Source organism: Xenopus tropicalis, chromosome 9, assembly GCF_000004195.4.
Source record: "Xenopus tropicalis strain Nigerian chromosome 9, UCB_Xtro_10.0, whole genome shotgun sequence".
Lineage (NCBI taxonomy): Eukaryota > Metazoa > Chordata > Amphibia > Anura > Pipidae > Xenopus > Xenopus tropicalis.
The window spans coordinates 40814685-40830849 of record NC_030685.2 but is presented as its reverse complement, the minus strand read 5'-3'; the positions used below and the strand labels follow the sequence as shown (position 1 = coordinate 40830849).

The following is a 16165-nucleotide window of genomic DNA, read 5'->3' as shown; positions in this document are numbered from 1 at the left end:
CTTTTTATTTCAGGTGGTTCAAGAACCTACTAGGAATGATTCTATTTTGGACCTGGTAATATCTAATAATACTGAACTCATCTTTAACATTTGTGTGGGTGAGCATTTGGGGAACAGTGATCACAACATGGTCTCCTTTGAGATAATGCTGCAGAGACAGCTCTATAAGGGAGTAACTAAAACGCTCAATTTTAGACGTGCAGACTTTGCCAGTATAAGGGCATCTCTGCAATGTGTCAACTGGGAAAGGCTTTTCATGGGGTTAGACACAGAAGAAAAATCAAACATCTTTAAAACATTGCTTTGCAGGTATACACAACAGTATATTCCCCTTGTAAGTAAGGAGAGGCATCGCAAAGCAAAACCTTTATGGCTGAATAAAAGAGTTAGGGTCGAGGTTGGTAATAAAAAACGTGCTTTCAAAGCATTCAAGTTAGCTGGGAAAGCGGAAACTTTCATCAGGTACAAGGAAGCAAATAAAGCATGCAAAAAAAATAGAGATGGAAAGGGATATTGCAGCTAGGAGTAAAAAGAATCCAAGATTATTTTTTAATTATGTGAATAGTAAAAAAATGAAGCAAGAAGGGGTGGGAACCTTATTATCACGGGGGGTTACGTTGGTTGATGAGAACGGGGAAAAAGCAGAAATTTTGAACTCTTATTTTTCATCTGTCTATACATCTGAGGAGCCAGATAATGAAGGCTTTCCTTTTAATATACCCAGTTCTAGTAATTTAGCTACTGACGCGTGGGTCACTCAGGAGGAAATTCAAAAGAGACTTGAACATGTAAAGGTAAACAAAGGTCCAGGACCGGATGGGATTCATCCCAGGGTATTAAATGAGCTGAGCGCTGTGATTGCCAAGCCTCTTCACATAATTTTTCAGGATTCGTTGAGGTTTGGCATGGTGCCGAGAGACTGGCGAATTGCTAATGTGGTGCCGTTATTTAAAAAGGGATCTCGTTCTCAGCCTGAAAACTATAGGCCTGTTAGTCTGACATCAGTAGTAGGAAAGCTTCTGGAAGGGGTAATAAGGGATAGGATAGTTGAATACATTGCGGTTCACAATACTATTAGTTTGTGCCAGCATGGTTTTATGCGTAACAGATCTTGCCAGACTAATTTAGTCGCCTTTTATGAGGAGGTGAGCAGGAAACTTGATGCTGGAATGGCAGTTGATGTCATCTACTTAGATTTTGCTAAAGCGTTTGATACAGTACCTCACAGAAGGTGAATTATCAAATTGAGGAATATTGGCCTAGAACATAATATTTGTAATTGGATAGAGAACTGGCTGAAGGATAGATTACAAAGAGTGGTGGTAAATGGAACATTTTCTAATTGGACCAGTGTGGTTAGTGGAGTACCGCAGGGGTCAGTCCTTGGTCCTTTGCTTTTTAACTTGTTTATTAATGACCTGGAGGTGGGCATAGAGAGTAATGTTTCTATTTTTGCTGATGACACTAAATTGTGCAAAACTATAAGTTCCATGCAGGATGCTGCCGCTTTGCAGAGCGATTTGACTAAATTGGAAAACTGGGCAGCAAACTGGAAAATGAGGTTCAATGTTGATAAGTGCAAAGTTATGCACTTTGGTAGAAATAATATAAACGCGAACTATCTACTGAATGGTAGAGTGTTGGGGGTATCCTTAATGGAGAAGGATCTAGGGGTTTTTGTTGATAACAAGTTGTCTAATTCAAGGCAGTGTCATTCTGTGGCTACTAAAGCAAATAAAGTGCTGTCTTGTATAAAAAAGGGCATTGACTCAAGGCATGAAAACATATTTTTGCCTCTTTATAGGTCCCTGGTAAGGCCTTATCTTGAGTATGCAGTGCAGTTTTGGGCTCCAGTCCTTAAGAAGGATATTAATGAGCTGGAGAGAGTGCAGAGACATGCAACTAAACTGGTATGGGGATGGAAGATTTAAGCTATGAGGTTAGACTGTCGAGGTTGGGGTTGTTTTCTCTGGAAAAGAGGCGCTTGCGAGGGGACATGATTACTCTGTACAAGTACATTAGAGGGGATTATAGGCAGATGGGGGATGTTCTTTTTTCCCATAAAAACAATCAACGCACCAGAGGCCACCCCTTTAGATTAGAGGAACAGAGCTTCCATTTGAAGCAGCGTAGGTGGTTTTTCACGGTGAGGGCGGTGAGGCTGTGGAATGCCCTTCCTAGTGATGTGGTAATGGCAGACTCTGTGAATGCCTTTAAGAGGGGCCTGGATGTGTTTTTGAACAAGCAGAATATCCAAGGCTATTGTGATACTAATATCTACAGTTAGTATTACTGGTTGTATATGTAGTTTATGTATGTGAGTGTATAGATTGGTAAGTATAGGTTGTGTGCTGGGTTTACTCGGATGGGTTGAACTTGATGGACAATGGTCTTTTTTCAACCCTATGTAACTATGTAACTATGGACATATCCATATACTGCTATCACAGGCAGCCATGCTTGTGGTTGCTGTCTAATACAGTATATTCAATTTAACCTACCTATTGCTAGGTTAAAATGAACCCTAGCAACCAGATAGCTGCCGAAATTCATTCATATCTGTGAGTGAGTGCGCTCCCACTTTCTTTTTTTTTTAGAAATATCAGATTTGCTTATACTCTCAAAGTATATAAGGTATCAATATACCACAGAAGTCAGAAGAAAAAAGTTTTAAGGTAGCCATACACAAGCCAATTTCACTCGTTCTGTGATGAATGATCTAATCGGTAAACGATTCTTTGAGGATTGGTCGTTTGACGAATTAAAGTTCTACAAAGAATGTTCGTTTACTTCCACTGGCAATCATGACATGCGCAGGGAACAATCGTTCACCGACAAATGTCTGGCACTCGCACCAACTGGCAGATTTTATCACTGAACGACCAAAATTTTTAAACCCAATCAATTTTTTGACCGATAATGATAATCGTTCGTACACCATCAACTATACCAGTGCTGTCCAACTTCTGCGGTGCCGAGGGCCGGAATTTCTCTAGCATACATGGTGGAGGGCCGTTAATGGAAGCCAGTTTTGACCACTCCCCTTTTAAACCATGCCCATTTCAAACCACACCCATTTTATCACAATGGTGGTAGTGCAGCAAAAACCCAAATGCATGGTCCTCACTGCAGGGATATCAACCGTCCGACTGCTAATAAACTTGCAGAACAAACCCCTGCCAGGCAGCATAAGGCAGGCAGAGTATGGCACACACAGGCAGTACTCTGCCTGCCCTATGCTGCCTGTGTGTGCCATACTCTGCCTGTCCTATACACCATACTCTGCCTGCCCTTCCCTGCCTGTGTGTGCCATACTCTACCTGACCTATGCTGCCTTGTGTGTGCCATACTCTGCCTGCCCTATGCTGCCAGTGTGTGCCATACTCTGCCTGTCCTATACACCATACTCTGCCTGCCCTTCCCTGCCTGTGTGTGCCATACTCTGCCTGACCTATGCTGCCTGTGTGTGCCATACTCTGCCTGCCCTATGCTGCCAGTGTGTGCCATACTTTGCCTGTCCTATGCTGCCTGTGTGTGCCATACTCTACCTGCCCTACCCTGCCTGTGTGTGCCATATTCTGCCTGCCCTATGCTGCCTGTGTGTGCCATACTCTACCTGCCCTACCCTGCCTGTGTGTGTGCCATACTCTGCCTGCCCTTAGCTGCCTCTGTGTCATGCTCTGCTTGCCTTACCCTGCCTGTGTGTGCCATACCCTCCCTGCCCTATGCTGCCTGTGTGTGCCATACTCTACCTACCCTATGCTGCCTGCATGTGCCATTCTCTGCCTGCCCTAAGCTGCATGTGTGTGCCATGCTCTGCCTGCCCTATGCTACCTGCATGTGCCATTCTCTGCCTGCCCTATGCTGCCTGTGTGTGCCATGCTCTGCCTGCCCTACCCTGTCTGTGTCTGCCATACCCTCCCTGCCCTATGCTGCCTGGGTGTGCCATACCCTCCCTGCCCTATGCTGCCTGTGTGTGCCATACTCTGCTTGCTCTACCTGTGTGTGCCATACTCTGCCTGCTCTACCTGTGTGTGCCATACACACAGACAGCATAGGCCTGTAACGATACCTGGTGGTCTAGTGGGGCGGCGGGGACACCCGCCGCCTCCTCCGGTGCGGGGACGCCCGCCGTCATCTTCTAGGTGCGCGCGCAAGCCTCTCTCTGTCCCTAATGCGCATGCGCGCTCTTGATGCGCGCGCATGCGCACTCTTGATGCGCGCGCATGCGCACTTGTGTTGTCGCCGGCGCGCGCGTGACGTCATTTCGGCGCGCAATTCAAATATTTAAAGCGCTCACTGTGCTGTATTCGTTGCCCAACGTAGGTTTTCCTTGCTGATTTCCTGGGTGCGATTCCTGTTCCTGTTCTCCTGTGTTCCTGACCTTGCCTGTATTTGACTTCTCTCGCTTGCTGCCTGTATTGACCTTTTGCCTGTTCTTGACCTTCCTTATTTGCTGCCTGGACCGACCATTGCCTGCCTGACTATTCTACTGGATTCTGATTCTGTGCTGCGCTGCCTGACTGTTGCTGACCCCGGCCTGTCCTGACTACTCTAGTGTTTCCCATCTGCTTGTCACACGATTGGTTCCTGTGCTTTCTCAGAACTCTCTCCTTGGGTTTCTCACAATAAGACCTGGCGGCATCCGAGTAGCGAAGGGCTCCTCCCGACGTGAAAGGCGGCGGTTATAGGCGGAAGAGTGAGCCGAGACCGGACCCTTAGAGCCTGTTCTGAGTTTTAGGATACCATTCGTGACAAGGCCAGGCAGTACATACAATGTCTGAGGTGTGAATAGGTGAACAATGTGATTACAGCCTGAGGTGTGAACACTGCAGGGGGTGAACAATGCAGGGATTAAAAGGTGTGAACAACACAGGGAGATTACATTTTTAAACAATACAGGAGGATTACAGCCTGAATCTGAGGTGAGAACAATGCAGGGGGGGGGGGGCAATTAATCTCAGTACTGATACCATTTAAATCTTACACAAAGGTTAGCCATCAAAGCAGCCAGACAGATGGGGGGCCACACAGAGGGGGGTCGCGGGCCGCCAGTTGGACAGCACTGAACTATACAATAAGTTAACGATATTATCAGATCGTTCTGGAATCAGTCGTTTGAAAGAAAAAATCGGCTTGTATATGGCCACCTTTAAATAATGCTCGTTACAAACCATTTCATACATAAATACAAGTTACTTATTAGGTGCTTAAAGTTCCCACAGGACTCTTCCCATTAAGGTGTGAGTGGAATAAACAGTCTGTTGGTTTTCACTTCCAGATGACCACAAAGTATTTATGCAGTGGTGTATGAGTAAGTTTGCTCCTCTGCTTGTACTCTCTCCAAAACAAAATCAGATAGAGCTCATAGCATAGCAGACATTATATAACTATCCCTGCATGCAATTAAGTAACTTACTTTGAGTTTGGAAAAATCCCACATTGTTACCAACAGTATCAGTCTTCTTTGCACCCATTCAGAGCTTGCTTCTCTTCTGCCCATGTGATTTTCCTCCTGTGCCTGCAGGGTCCTAATTCTCTCATCTAGTTCTGCCTCACAGCACTCCCGAGCGGCCACTCAGATAGCACAAAAATCAGAATGCACTTAGAAGAATTTTAATCAATTCAACACAACCTCAGAGGTTTCTTGTGTGTAACTAGCACACTCCCCTAGTATTTTTAGGTTAGAGGTCTTAGAGGCATGTTGTATGTGCAATACCTTTTGTATGTTATTTCAGTGATTTATATTACATTTTTGGTGATTTTGGTGCATTTATTTATTTATTTGGTATTTGGTTTGTTTCTGGTGGTATTTTCACGTTTGCACGTTTGTTGTTGAGGGGTGTGGCCTTATGACAAGCCACAGCAAATCAGCTTTCACTTTGCTTTGTCACTCACACATTTCTGCATCACCGATACAGACCAGGGAGGCAGAGAGGGATGGGAGGGTGCTTCAATAGTTAGCCGTAACTTTATAATGGTGCAAAAATTTGTCAAAATGTTTATCTAGACTTTATATTTTCAGTATTAAAAAAAACACTTTTCATGATTGTTCCCCTTTAAGTTACCTAAGAAATTTATGAACTTGTAGTCCATAGATGGCAATACATTTATATTTATACTTGGTAAGGTCCAGAACAGTGGTTTGTAAACTGCGAGTCTGGCTTGAAACACTGACTGAAGGCCTCAGAAGTTGGAAGAATACCTGTGTGTTATGGCTAAATAGCCTATAAAGCAATAGTTGTATACATCCTGAAAACTTATAATGAATTCAGGGGGCCATAAGAAATGGTATCCCTTAAAGATGAGTTGAACTAAAAAAATCAGAATACCATTCCTATAGATGCAGATTATTTTTGTTATTTTGACAACATTGTGACTAAAATTCCAACCCCCAAAAATTCCAGAACTTTATGTTAGGTTTACATAAGGAAAATGTATTTTTTCAAACCATTTATTTGTTATTTTCTCGTCAGGACCTACAAGCACTCCTCCCAAAGGATTTTCAGTTAACAGGAGGAGGGCGGAAGTGCAAGGTATGCGGTGCATTAGGTCAGGTGGATGTCTCAGTGGTGGTGGTTTGTTAACGATAGGGCTAGGGGATACGGGACCTTAAGGTTGGGGCCCCAGTGGACCACAGACATCCTACTCTGACCCTGACCTCTGTCCTCTGTCTGTCATTTCCCTTAAACTTGACCCATGGTTTGCCTTTAGAACACCTACAATTTCCCATAAAACTTCTGTTGTTAAGTAACTAAACCCTCTTGGTGACACAAAATTCTTCAGGATTTGTCACTGTGCAGAATACCACATCTTCTTGTATTTCTTATTAGGATCTTCTGTATGTCAAGTCTGTTCAGTCAGTGCAAATGTAGACCTCAGCATATGTGGCAAGCAAAGAATGTGTAGCTGTCAGCCCAAACCAAGCAGACCCCCACAGGTAAACCCACAGATCCTATGGATTTTTAGGCCAGCCCACACACCACTAGGCAGGATAACTTTCTTACCTATATCTTTGTATCTTATATTTCTTTTGATGTTTGCATTGTTCGGACTTGTGGCAATTTGCCTAGACGACACAGACCAAATGGTTACTTGATGAAAATGCATGTGATCTGTTTTCATTTTATTCAATGTTGTAATATACTTTAGTACAGGTATGGGATCAGTTATCCGGAAACCCAATATCCAGAAAGCTCCGAATTACGGAAAGCTTGCTCCCATAGACTCCATTTTAATCAAATAATTCTGATTTTTAAAATTAATTTCCTTTTTCTCTGTAAAAATAAAACAGTGCTTTGTATTTGATCCCAATTAAGATTAAGATAATTAATCCTTACTGGATGCAAAATAATCCTATTGGGTTTAATGTTTTATTGATTTTTAAGTTGACTTAAGGTATGAAGATCCAAATTACGGAAAGACCCCTCATCTGGAATACCCTTGGTCCCAAGCATTCTGGATAACTGGTCCTATACCTGTACTCACTATAGGCAACTGCTCTCATTTTTGCACCTTCTGCTGATAGGCACAAATATTTGCACCTGCCATTTATGGGGCAACATTTGGCTGGAAATGGGCTCCACATCTACACTCCTTATAAGTATGCTATTTATTAGGGACCAGAATTAGTTCCTGTAGATGCAAGGCACAGCAGGAGCTATGTACATACTATCAGCCTAGGGCTCATTTGCCCAGGATAGCCCTGCATGTTGTTCCAGATGTGCTATCAAACCAGTGCTAGGGCTCAGAGTGCAGCTGCTCTGCTGTATGGTGTACTAATAGGCACAATTTTGTCTCACAGCGCTTGGACCCAGTGATGAAAAATTGCAACTTTTACCTTAACCCTTTCACTGCCAGCCGTTTTGGACCAAAGTGGAACTTCTACTGCCAGACAGTTTTTGAACATTTTGCACTGTTTCACTTTAGGGGCCTTTCCTCTGGGGGGACTTTTAGTTTACCCAGGAAAACAATTTTCAGGTTTCAGGACAACCTAAGCTTTCAAAATATGGTAGAATTTTGGTGTAATTCCAATTCTGTAACAATATATAGGCTTCTAAATGTCTAAAAAATGTAAAAAAAAAATCAAATTTTCCATAATATAAACACACATACCAGAAACAAAAATTATTTTATTCACAAAAATACAACTGATTTGGAAAGTCCCATGTCTCCTGAACGTGCCAATACCAAATATATACAATTTTATGAAGATTTCTTACTTGTATAGGTCAAAAACTCCCAGCAGTACACTACCAAATTTCCAAAACACTGCTTCAGAAAGCTGCATACTTTAGATTTCAAGGCCAAAAAATCCACTAACAGAAGGTTTATCACAGAAAACACATTTCTGGAAAGAACAGATTCTGGGGAATCCAGAATAGGCACAACTGTCTGTCTACTCCAAACTATCAAGTCGCAATGCTATCCTAAAGTTATAGGTTTTTATCAAAATTTGTGAAGTTTTTTAAAAATCGCTTCAAAGCTTCCAGTCTATAGAATCTTATCTCCTACAGGTCATAAAGTAACCAAATAAAACACCCTAAATATGAACGCCAGGGGTCCACTGAACAGTTTGATGCCCAATGTGTATAGGTTTACTTACTAAGTATGTGGCATGTAGGGGCCCCAATGTGTACATACCCCCATATGATCTATCATTTCTGTCATTTCAGCTCCTGCAAAATCAACACATTTACATCATTATATGTGGGATAAAGCTAGTACAAAGAAAAGTCATATAATTTTGGAACGTACACATTCCCCTGAATCTAAAATGGGTACCCATGTCTTTCTACTCCAAAGTACCAAGCCGCAAAGAATTTCTAAAGTTAGCAATTTTGATGACATTTCCAAAAATCCGCTCAAAGCTTCCACTTTGCAGCATCTTATCTCCCACATAGCATTAGGTACCAAGATAAAACACCCTGAATTTGAATGCCAGGGGTCCACTGAACAGTTTGATGCCCAATATGTATAGGTTTACCTAAATATGTGGCATGTAGGGGCCCCAATGGGAACATACCCCCATATGATGTCATTTCAGAAAATCAACACCTTTACATTCTTTATGTGGGATAATGCTACATAAAAGTACGCTCACCCCAAAAAAACATATATTTTTGGAAAGTACACTTTCCTCTGAATCTAAAATGGGTACCCATGTCTTTCTACTCCAAAGTACGAAGCCGCAAAGCTTTCCTAAGTTTGCCGATTTTTATGATATTTCAGAAAATTGTCTAAAAATGTTGAAGTTTGCCGCATTTATCTCATACAATTTCTTGCGTACAAAGGCAACTCACCCCAAATAGAAACGCCTAAGGTCTACTGAACAGTTTGATGCCCAATATGCATAGATATACCAAAGTCTGTGGTATGTACTGACCCCAAAATGAAAATAGTGCATATGGATTTCTCGCCTGCAAACCCAGCTTTTGCACACAGAGCCCCCTGTCAGCGTATTATGTGCTGTAACCCCCCCTAAAAACACAGAGACCCCCAGAAAACCATATATTTTTGTAACGTACACATTCTGATGAATTCAAAATAGGTAAAGTTATTTTTGTACACCAAAGTTACACCTGGCAAAGCTATGCTACAAACAGATCAGGAACACTTATACAGGGATAAAAATGCAATAAAACCACAAATATTTAGCAAATCAGTGAAACAACAAAATAAGTCATACAACAGTGTAATTAGTGGTCAGAATATCTGATCCAATAGTCACGCTGTCAAAATAAACAGTTTTTAAGGAAAATAAACTAAAAACAAGCAGTAAAATGGAAAAAAAAAAATACAAAAAAAAGGTTTGTGTATACACGTGTGTACATATGTAAAAGTAGTGTGACAGTGTGTAAGTGTATATATAAGTGTATATTAGTGTGCAAAATTATATAAAAAAGCAAAAAAACCCAAAGTGCTAAATTTGTGCTGTATATAGGTACCGTATTTTTCACCCTATAAGACGCTCCGGAATATAAGACGCACCCAATTTTAAAGGAGAAAAATCTAGAAAAAAAAGATTCTGAAGCAAATACTGTAGTAAAATATTTTATATCAACTGTATAAAGTTAATTGTCTCTGGGCTCGCACATAATGAGGCTTCCCCCAGGGCCCCCCACAAGCATCCTTCAGCTTCCCCCAGGTCCCCCCAAGTATCCTTCAGCTTCCCCCAGGGCCCCCCCAAGTATCCCTCAGCTTCCCCCAGGGCCCCCCCAAGTATCCTTCAACTTCCCCCAGGGCCCCCCCAAGTATCCCTCAGCTTCCCCCAGGGCCCCCCCAAGTATCCTTCAACTTCCCCCAGGGCCCCCCAAGAATCCTTCAGCTTCCCCCAGGGCCCCCCCCAAGTATCCTTCAGCTTCCCCCAGGGCCCCCCCCAAGTATCCTTCAGCTTCCCCCAGGCCCCCCCCAAGTATCCTTCAGCTTCCCCCAGGGCCCCCCCAAGTATCCTTCAGCTTCCCCCTGGACCCCCCCCAAGTATCCTTCAGCGTCCCCCAGGGCCTCCAAGCATCCTCCAGCTCCCCCACGGCACCCACAGCATTCTTCAGCTTCCCCCCGGGCCCCCAAGCACCTTCCATTTCCCCCCAGCGGCCTCCGGCTCCCGTGATGTCTTCCTCTCTGTGCCGCGGCTCCCAGCGGGTTCTGTGCTTTTATAAGGTTGCGCCCTGTGCGTGTGACGTCAGTACGCACGGGCGCAACCTTATAAAAGCGAGTATGCGGCAGAGAGCTGCGGCACATAGAGGAAGAGGCATTCACCGTATAAGACGCACAAACTTTTCCCCCCCAGTTTTGGGGAAGAAAAAGTGCGTCTTATACGGCGAAAAATACGGTATATATGTGTGTAAGCGAGTATAAGTGTGTAAACACAACAAATAAAAACACACTTAACTGTCTAGAAGCATGCCACTTCTGCAGAGAGAATCTTTATCTGCCAAACGACGTACGGCGCACGTCGTTGGCAGATAAAGCCTTTTCCTGCAACGATGTACACCTTTGGCAGGTAAAGGGTTAAAGGAGAAGGAAAGGCTAATCTCAAGCTGCAGGCATACCTTCGGTTGTCTCAATAGTGCCCTTAAGGCTCCCCATATTTCACCTGTTCAGTATGATCAGAAGCCAAACAGGAAGAAAAACCGCTGAGTTATGTAAAGAAAGTTCCCATAATGCCTCGCTCCTGCACAGACACCCAGACCAAGTGAACATGCTCAGTTAGTTAGACTATGGGGCACATTTACTAATCCACGAACGTCCGAAAAGTGTCCGAATGCGTTTTTTTCGTAATGAGCGGTATTTTGCGGTTTTTTTTGTAAATTGTCGCGACTTTTTCGTAACCGTTATGACTTTTTCGTAGCGTTATGACTTGCGCGAATTGTCGTGACTTTTTCGTAGCCATCACGCAGACTACGAAAGTTTCGGATTCATTCAAGCTTCAGTATCGTGACTTTTCTTGGGCCAGGTTGGAGCTGCAGAGTGCCATTGAGGCTGGGAGGCTTCCAAAATCATGCAAAGTCTGAAAGTTTTGCCCGCCGTTTACGAGCGCTCAATACGAAAAAGTCGCGACAATATACGAGCAAATCGTAACGGCTACGAAAAAGTTGCGACAATTCGCGCAAGTTGTAACGGCTATGAAACAGTCGCGACAATTTACGAAAAAGTCGTAACAGCGCCGAAAAAATCGCAAAAAATACGAAAAAGTCGCAAAATGTTTGTTTCCAATCCGAATTTTTTCCCATTTGGATTCGTGGATTAGTAAATGTGCCCCTATGAGTCAGCTTCCTGCTGATTGGCTCAGATCCACATTCCTAAGGGGGGCAAGTGAGTTCTTAGCATTCTTGAGGGCGGGGGAGCAGGAGAGAGGAGACAGCAGAGAGCTGCGTGTCTTTGGCACATGAATTACAGACACAATAAATCTTTTCACAGAGAACTCAGTGCAGCGTTTCTGTGAGTGCTTATGGCTGTATTTACATAGACCTTTCTGATAAAGCTTCCTTAGTTTTTACCTTTCTTTTTCCTTTAAATCTAACACAAAATATTATAAAATATTTACTAATTATGTAACAATGATCATTTACAATTTTCTTTCATACAATGTGAAAGCTATTAGAAAAGAGATATCTCAGTCAGAGTCAGCAAAGAGCATAAAGGAAGATACCACCATAGATATTCAGTAAGTTTATTTTACATCTAAGGTACAAGTCATTATTAGGACCTGTGTTTTAAAGGAGAAAGAAAGGTAAAGACTAAGTAAGCTATACCAAAAATGTCTATGTAAATAAAGCTATAAACACTCACAGAAAATCTGCAATGAGTTCTCTATCAAAAGAAACAGGATTTTTCTTATTTTTTTGTGTGCCTACATGTTCTTCTGTCACTTTTGCACCTCTCTCCCCCTCCCCCTCTCAACTCTCTCCTTCCCCCAATTGTGCTGTGTAATCTGAGCTACCAGCAGCCAGAGCTGCAGCACTGAAGCCAAGCTAAAATGGCAGCTGCTATTTTAAACAAACAGGGAGCTTCTAGGGCTGTATACTAACGCTTTATATAGAATAAACATAGGGTTTTATTAGTTTGACTAATCTATTTGCCTTGCCTTCGCCTTTAAAGACATCTATGCTATGTGGCTAACCACAATTAAAAATCAAGAGGTGTCACTGGAGCAAAATATTAAAGCAAAAAATACCTTTCCCTGTCCAACCCCATGTCCTTATGTATTGGGTATAGCCCTGCCCTAGAGACTGAGGTTTTGTTCTTTGAGACAATTTTATTACCTCATTTGTATGGAATCCTAAGTGCCTTATCTTCTGGACCAGGTAAGGACACTGTTGTGCGATGGTTGTTTGTCCTTGATCCACAAGCCCTCATGGCCTGCTTACATGCATGTGCTGTGGCAAGTGCAGGTGTTTAATTATTGCCAGGGTGTGGGGATCTGGCAGATATAGGTTTAGAGGCATAGCAGCTCACTGTATTTTGCAGATAAATCCTGATTTGTCCATATGGCAAGTCTGTGAACCAGAGTTTGAGCATTAAGAGTATAAGGTTCTTTGTTGATTGTTAATGATATCAATCATTTTCTCTACTTAGGTACAGTAGTCAGTGTGCAAATGCGCTTTAATACCCTTTTATAGGTGTGAGTGCAATTTAATTATCTGCATAGGTATTCGCATGAGTATATGCTCAGGGGCTATATTACATTAAATAATGATGTCATATATGTGTCCAAAACTTTACAAAAAATAAAAAGAAAAGTTCAAAAATCACATTTTCAAGGTTCGAAAAAAAAAAAACGCATTTTATTGGAAAATCCATATTAAAAATATGGATTTTCCAATAAAATGTTTTTTTTCACTTTTTTCTATTGATTCTTTGTAAAGTTTGGGATACGTTTGATAAATTGTTTGACTTGCCCTTTAATCTGGGGGTATGTCCCAATCACTCTGGCCCTGTTTGACTGGCCATTGGGAATCCTTTTTGATAAGGTGTTAATTGCATATGGAAGAGCACAGGCCATTAGCAGGACAAAGCTGCTGTAGCTGAAGTGTTAGACCCATTCTGAGACTGGCTGTGCATATAACAGAAACTCTACCTTCATTCAGTTTTTATGTTTACAGTTTATCATAATAACAACATATCTAGTAGAATTAAGTCTAAAACAACTGGACTTTTCTAGACTTAATTCTACTAGATACTGTATATCATGACCTGGATGAATGAGAATCTTCATAGACATAATAACAACATGTTTACTTCTGTGGTTGTGTAACCCTTATTGTTGACTATGATGTTTAAGATGAGGCAGGTCATTTTGGCATGCTGCAGGATGTTAGGATCTATGCCACTTGATTGTATTTGAGTTTGCCTTTCAGACTGCCAGAGAAATGCCTTGGTCTGGAATAAGTGCAGGTTTGTTATATTGTTTGTAGACCATTGTTTATACAGATATATTTAGATAGCAATCTTATTCCTCCTGAATAGCCTTTCTGCAATGTTTTAGGACCGTGGCAGACGGGGAGATTAGTCGCCCTGACAAATCTCCCTTGTTGCGGGAATATGCTTCTATAAATCCCATAGGAATGAAGAGAAAGTGGGTGAGTTTTACTGTGGTCAGTTCTTATCTCACATTTTGATAAATCTGGTGTGAGTTTTGTCTCTAATGAATCCTACTTCTTTTCCTTGTCATATTCACACACGGTTACTTTCTTCTCATTTAGTTACGGTTTTCTCTGTGATATTTACAGGTTTTACACTGGGATTTTCTGTGTATGTTCCCCTGTGGTGGTTTTATTATTCTTATATTTATCTGCAATTGGGGTTAAACTGTGTTCTAGATTTCCCTATTAGTAATTGTTACCCTCCCATTTCAGGATGTTAACTTGCTATGTTATGACATGAAGTCAGGCAGGAAAAAATGTATCATACTTACAGTGATTTTCCTTTCCTGGATAACTCCATGTCATCAGATTCCCATCCCATTTTTCAGTAGTTATACAAGCTTGTTACTAGACACCAGATTATGGGTGGAGTTTGGCTTTTAAAACTTGGGGAGGGTTCTTGTAATGGGAGCAGTGAGGCGGGGCTATTCCAAATACATTATGACATTATGACATGGAGTTTTCCAAGAAAGTAATATCATGGTAAGTATGATACAATTGTCCTGTTTTTCCCTTTAGTCCAGTGACCATGTTCTGATCATAGCCAGAGGGTGATTTTTTTGTTTGGGGAGGCTAAAGTTGGACCATACATAGACTGACCTAAATATAATGTAAGACTTTGTGGATTCACTGCTGGCGTAAAAATTAACCTCCCAACTACCTCTTGTGGTTCCCACTGACTTCCAGGGAATCTGTGCAAAAGTGCAGATGGGAGTGCTTTTTTCACCCTAAACGCTTAGGATGTAAAAGTATTGATGCAGGAGGTGTTCTCCAACCATTAGTGTTTGTGATCAGTTAGCTTAAATGTGTTTTAGTTAGTTTTATAGAGAGAAAGACAGCTGGTACTGACATCCCAGGCACACAGTGAGATGCAGTCTGTAATAATAATAACAATAATATTAACAATAATAACAAACCATGTTTGTCTGTTTAATTCATGCTATTTGAAAGTTTAAACCACCAGTCAGTGAGGACTACAAAGAGATGTCTCTTTCCTTTTAGCTATTATGTCTTTAAATTATATATAAATATTATATTAGGTAATGGTAGTGTTTGAAAAATGTTCTTGCCAGGTCCCGGGTTTTGGCACTTTTTATAGAATAACACACATTCTCTTTCTTAGTTACAAATGATGGTAGCTAAAACACTACCTTCAGTTTAATTTCTGCAGTGACTGCAGTAGATACAATTAAAAAAGAACAGTGAAATTTTACCATTAAATGACATCACACTATTGTTCAATAAAAGTGAACAAAAAAACAAATATTTTCTTTTTCAGACCATAAAATCATCTGAGATACATTAAACAGTTTATCAAATGCTCTATATACAGTTAAATTAACAAACAATGTGCACATTACATGTATACTTTCATAATGCATCACAGCAAAACATTCCAAAAAAATTGAATTGCTGTGTAAAAAATCTCGACTGGCTTAAAATGGCTACATTATTCCTTCCGTACCTTAAAGAGAATAAAATATAATCTTTCCAAAACTTGAAAAAAATCTGAAATACAGTTCATCTAAAAATCATTTTCTTAGGGGTCAATGTAGCTGTGCATGAAGTTCATATTTTTCACAGAATTTATCTGTAAATGGTATACAGGTTAAGTATTCACACCATTCACACTTGATAGGGTACACATAAAACAAAACTACTAAACCTGAAAAAAGGCCAAAAAATATTAATAGGAATATGATAATCTGGCATCGTTTACGGTACATATCAAATTTGCCAAAGCTAATATAAGGAAGAAATGCAAAGGATAAGAAGAAGCCACTAACAAAGCCAGCAAAATGAGCAAAATTGTCAATCCAAGGAAGGAGTCCAAAGGTGAACAGGAAAATAACAACTGCAAATAGCTTGAAAAAGGCTCTCCATGGTCTTGCAAGAATTTGCCAGCTCTGGAAAAGTTCCACAAAAAGGCATGCCAGAATTCCAAACTGTGAACCAGCAGGCCCCACCTACATAAAAAAAAGTGCATTTAAGTTCCACTGCACATCAGATGTGTTACATAA

General features: G+C 41.3%; 1 protein-coding gene across 3 annotated transcripts in view; it reads right to left on the bottom strand.

The window, feature by feature from the left end:
- Window positions 1-15259: 15259 nt before the first annotated feature.
- rhbdf1 (rhomboid 5 homolog 1) overlaps window positions 15260-16165 on the bottom strand; it is a 103455-nt gene continuing 102549 nt past the window's right edge. For all 3 annotated transcript variants that reach the window (XM_004917941.4, XM_004917940.4, XM_002941196.5), the window contains one exon: window positions 15260-16111. In XM_004917941.4, the coding sequence (XP_004917998.1) occupies window positions 15692-16111 (420 nt within the window). In that variant the 3' untranslated portion in view covers window positions 15260-15691. The remainder of the gene's footprint in view (window positions 16112-16165) is intronic.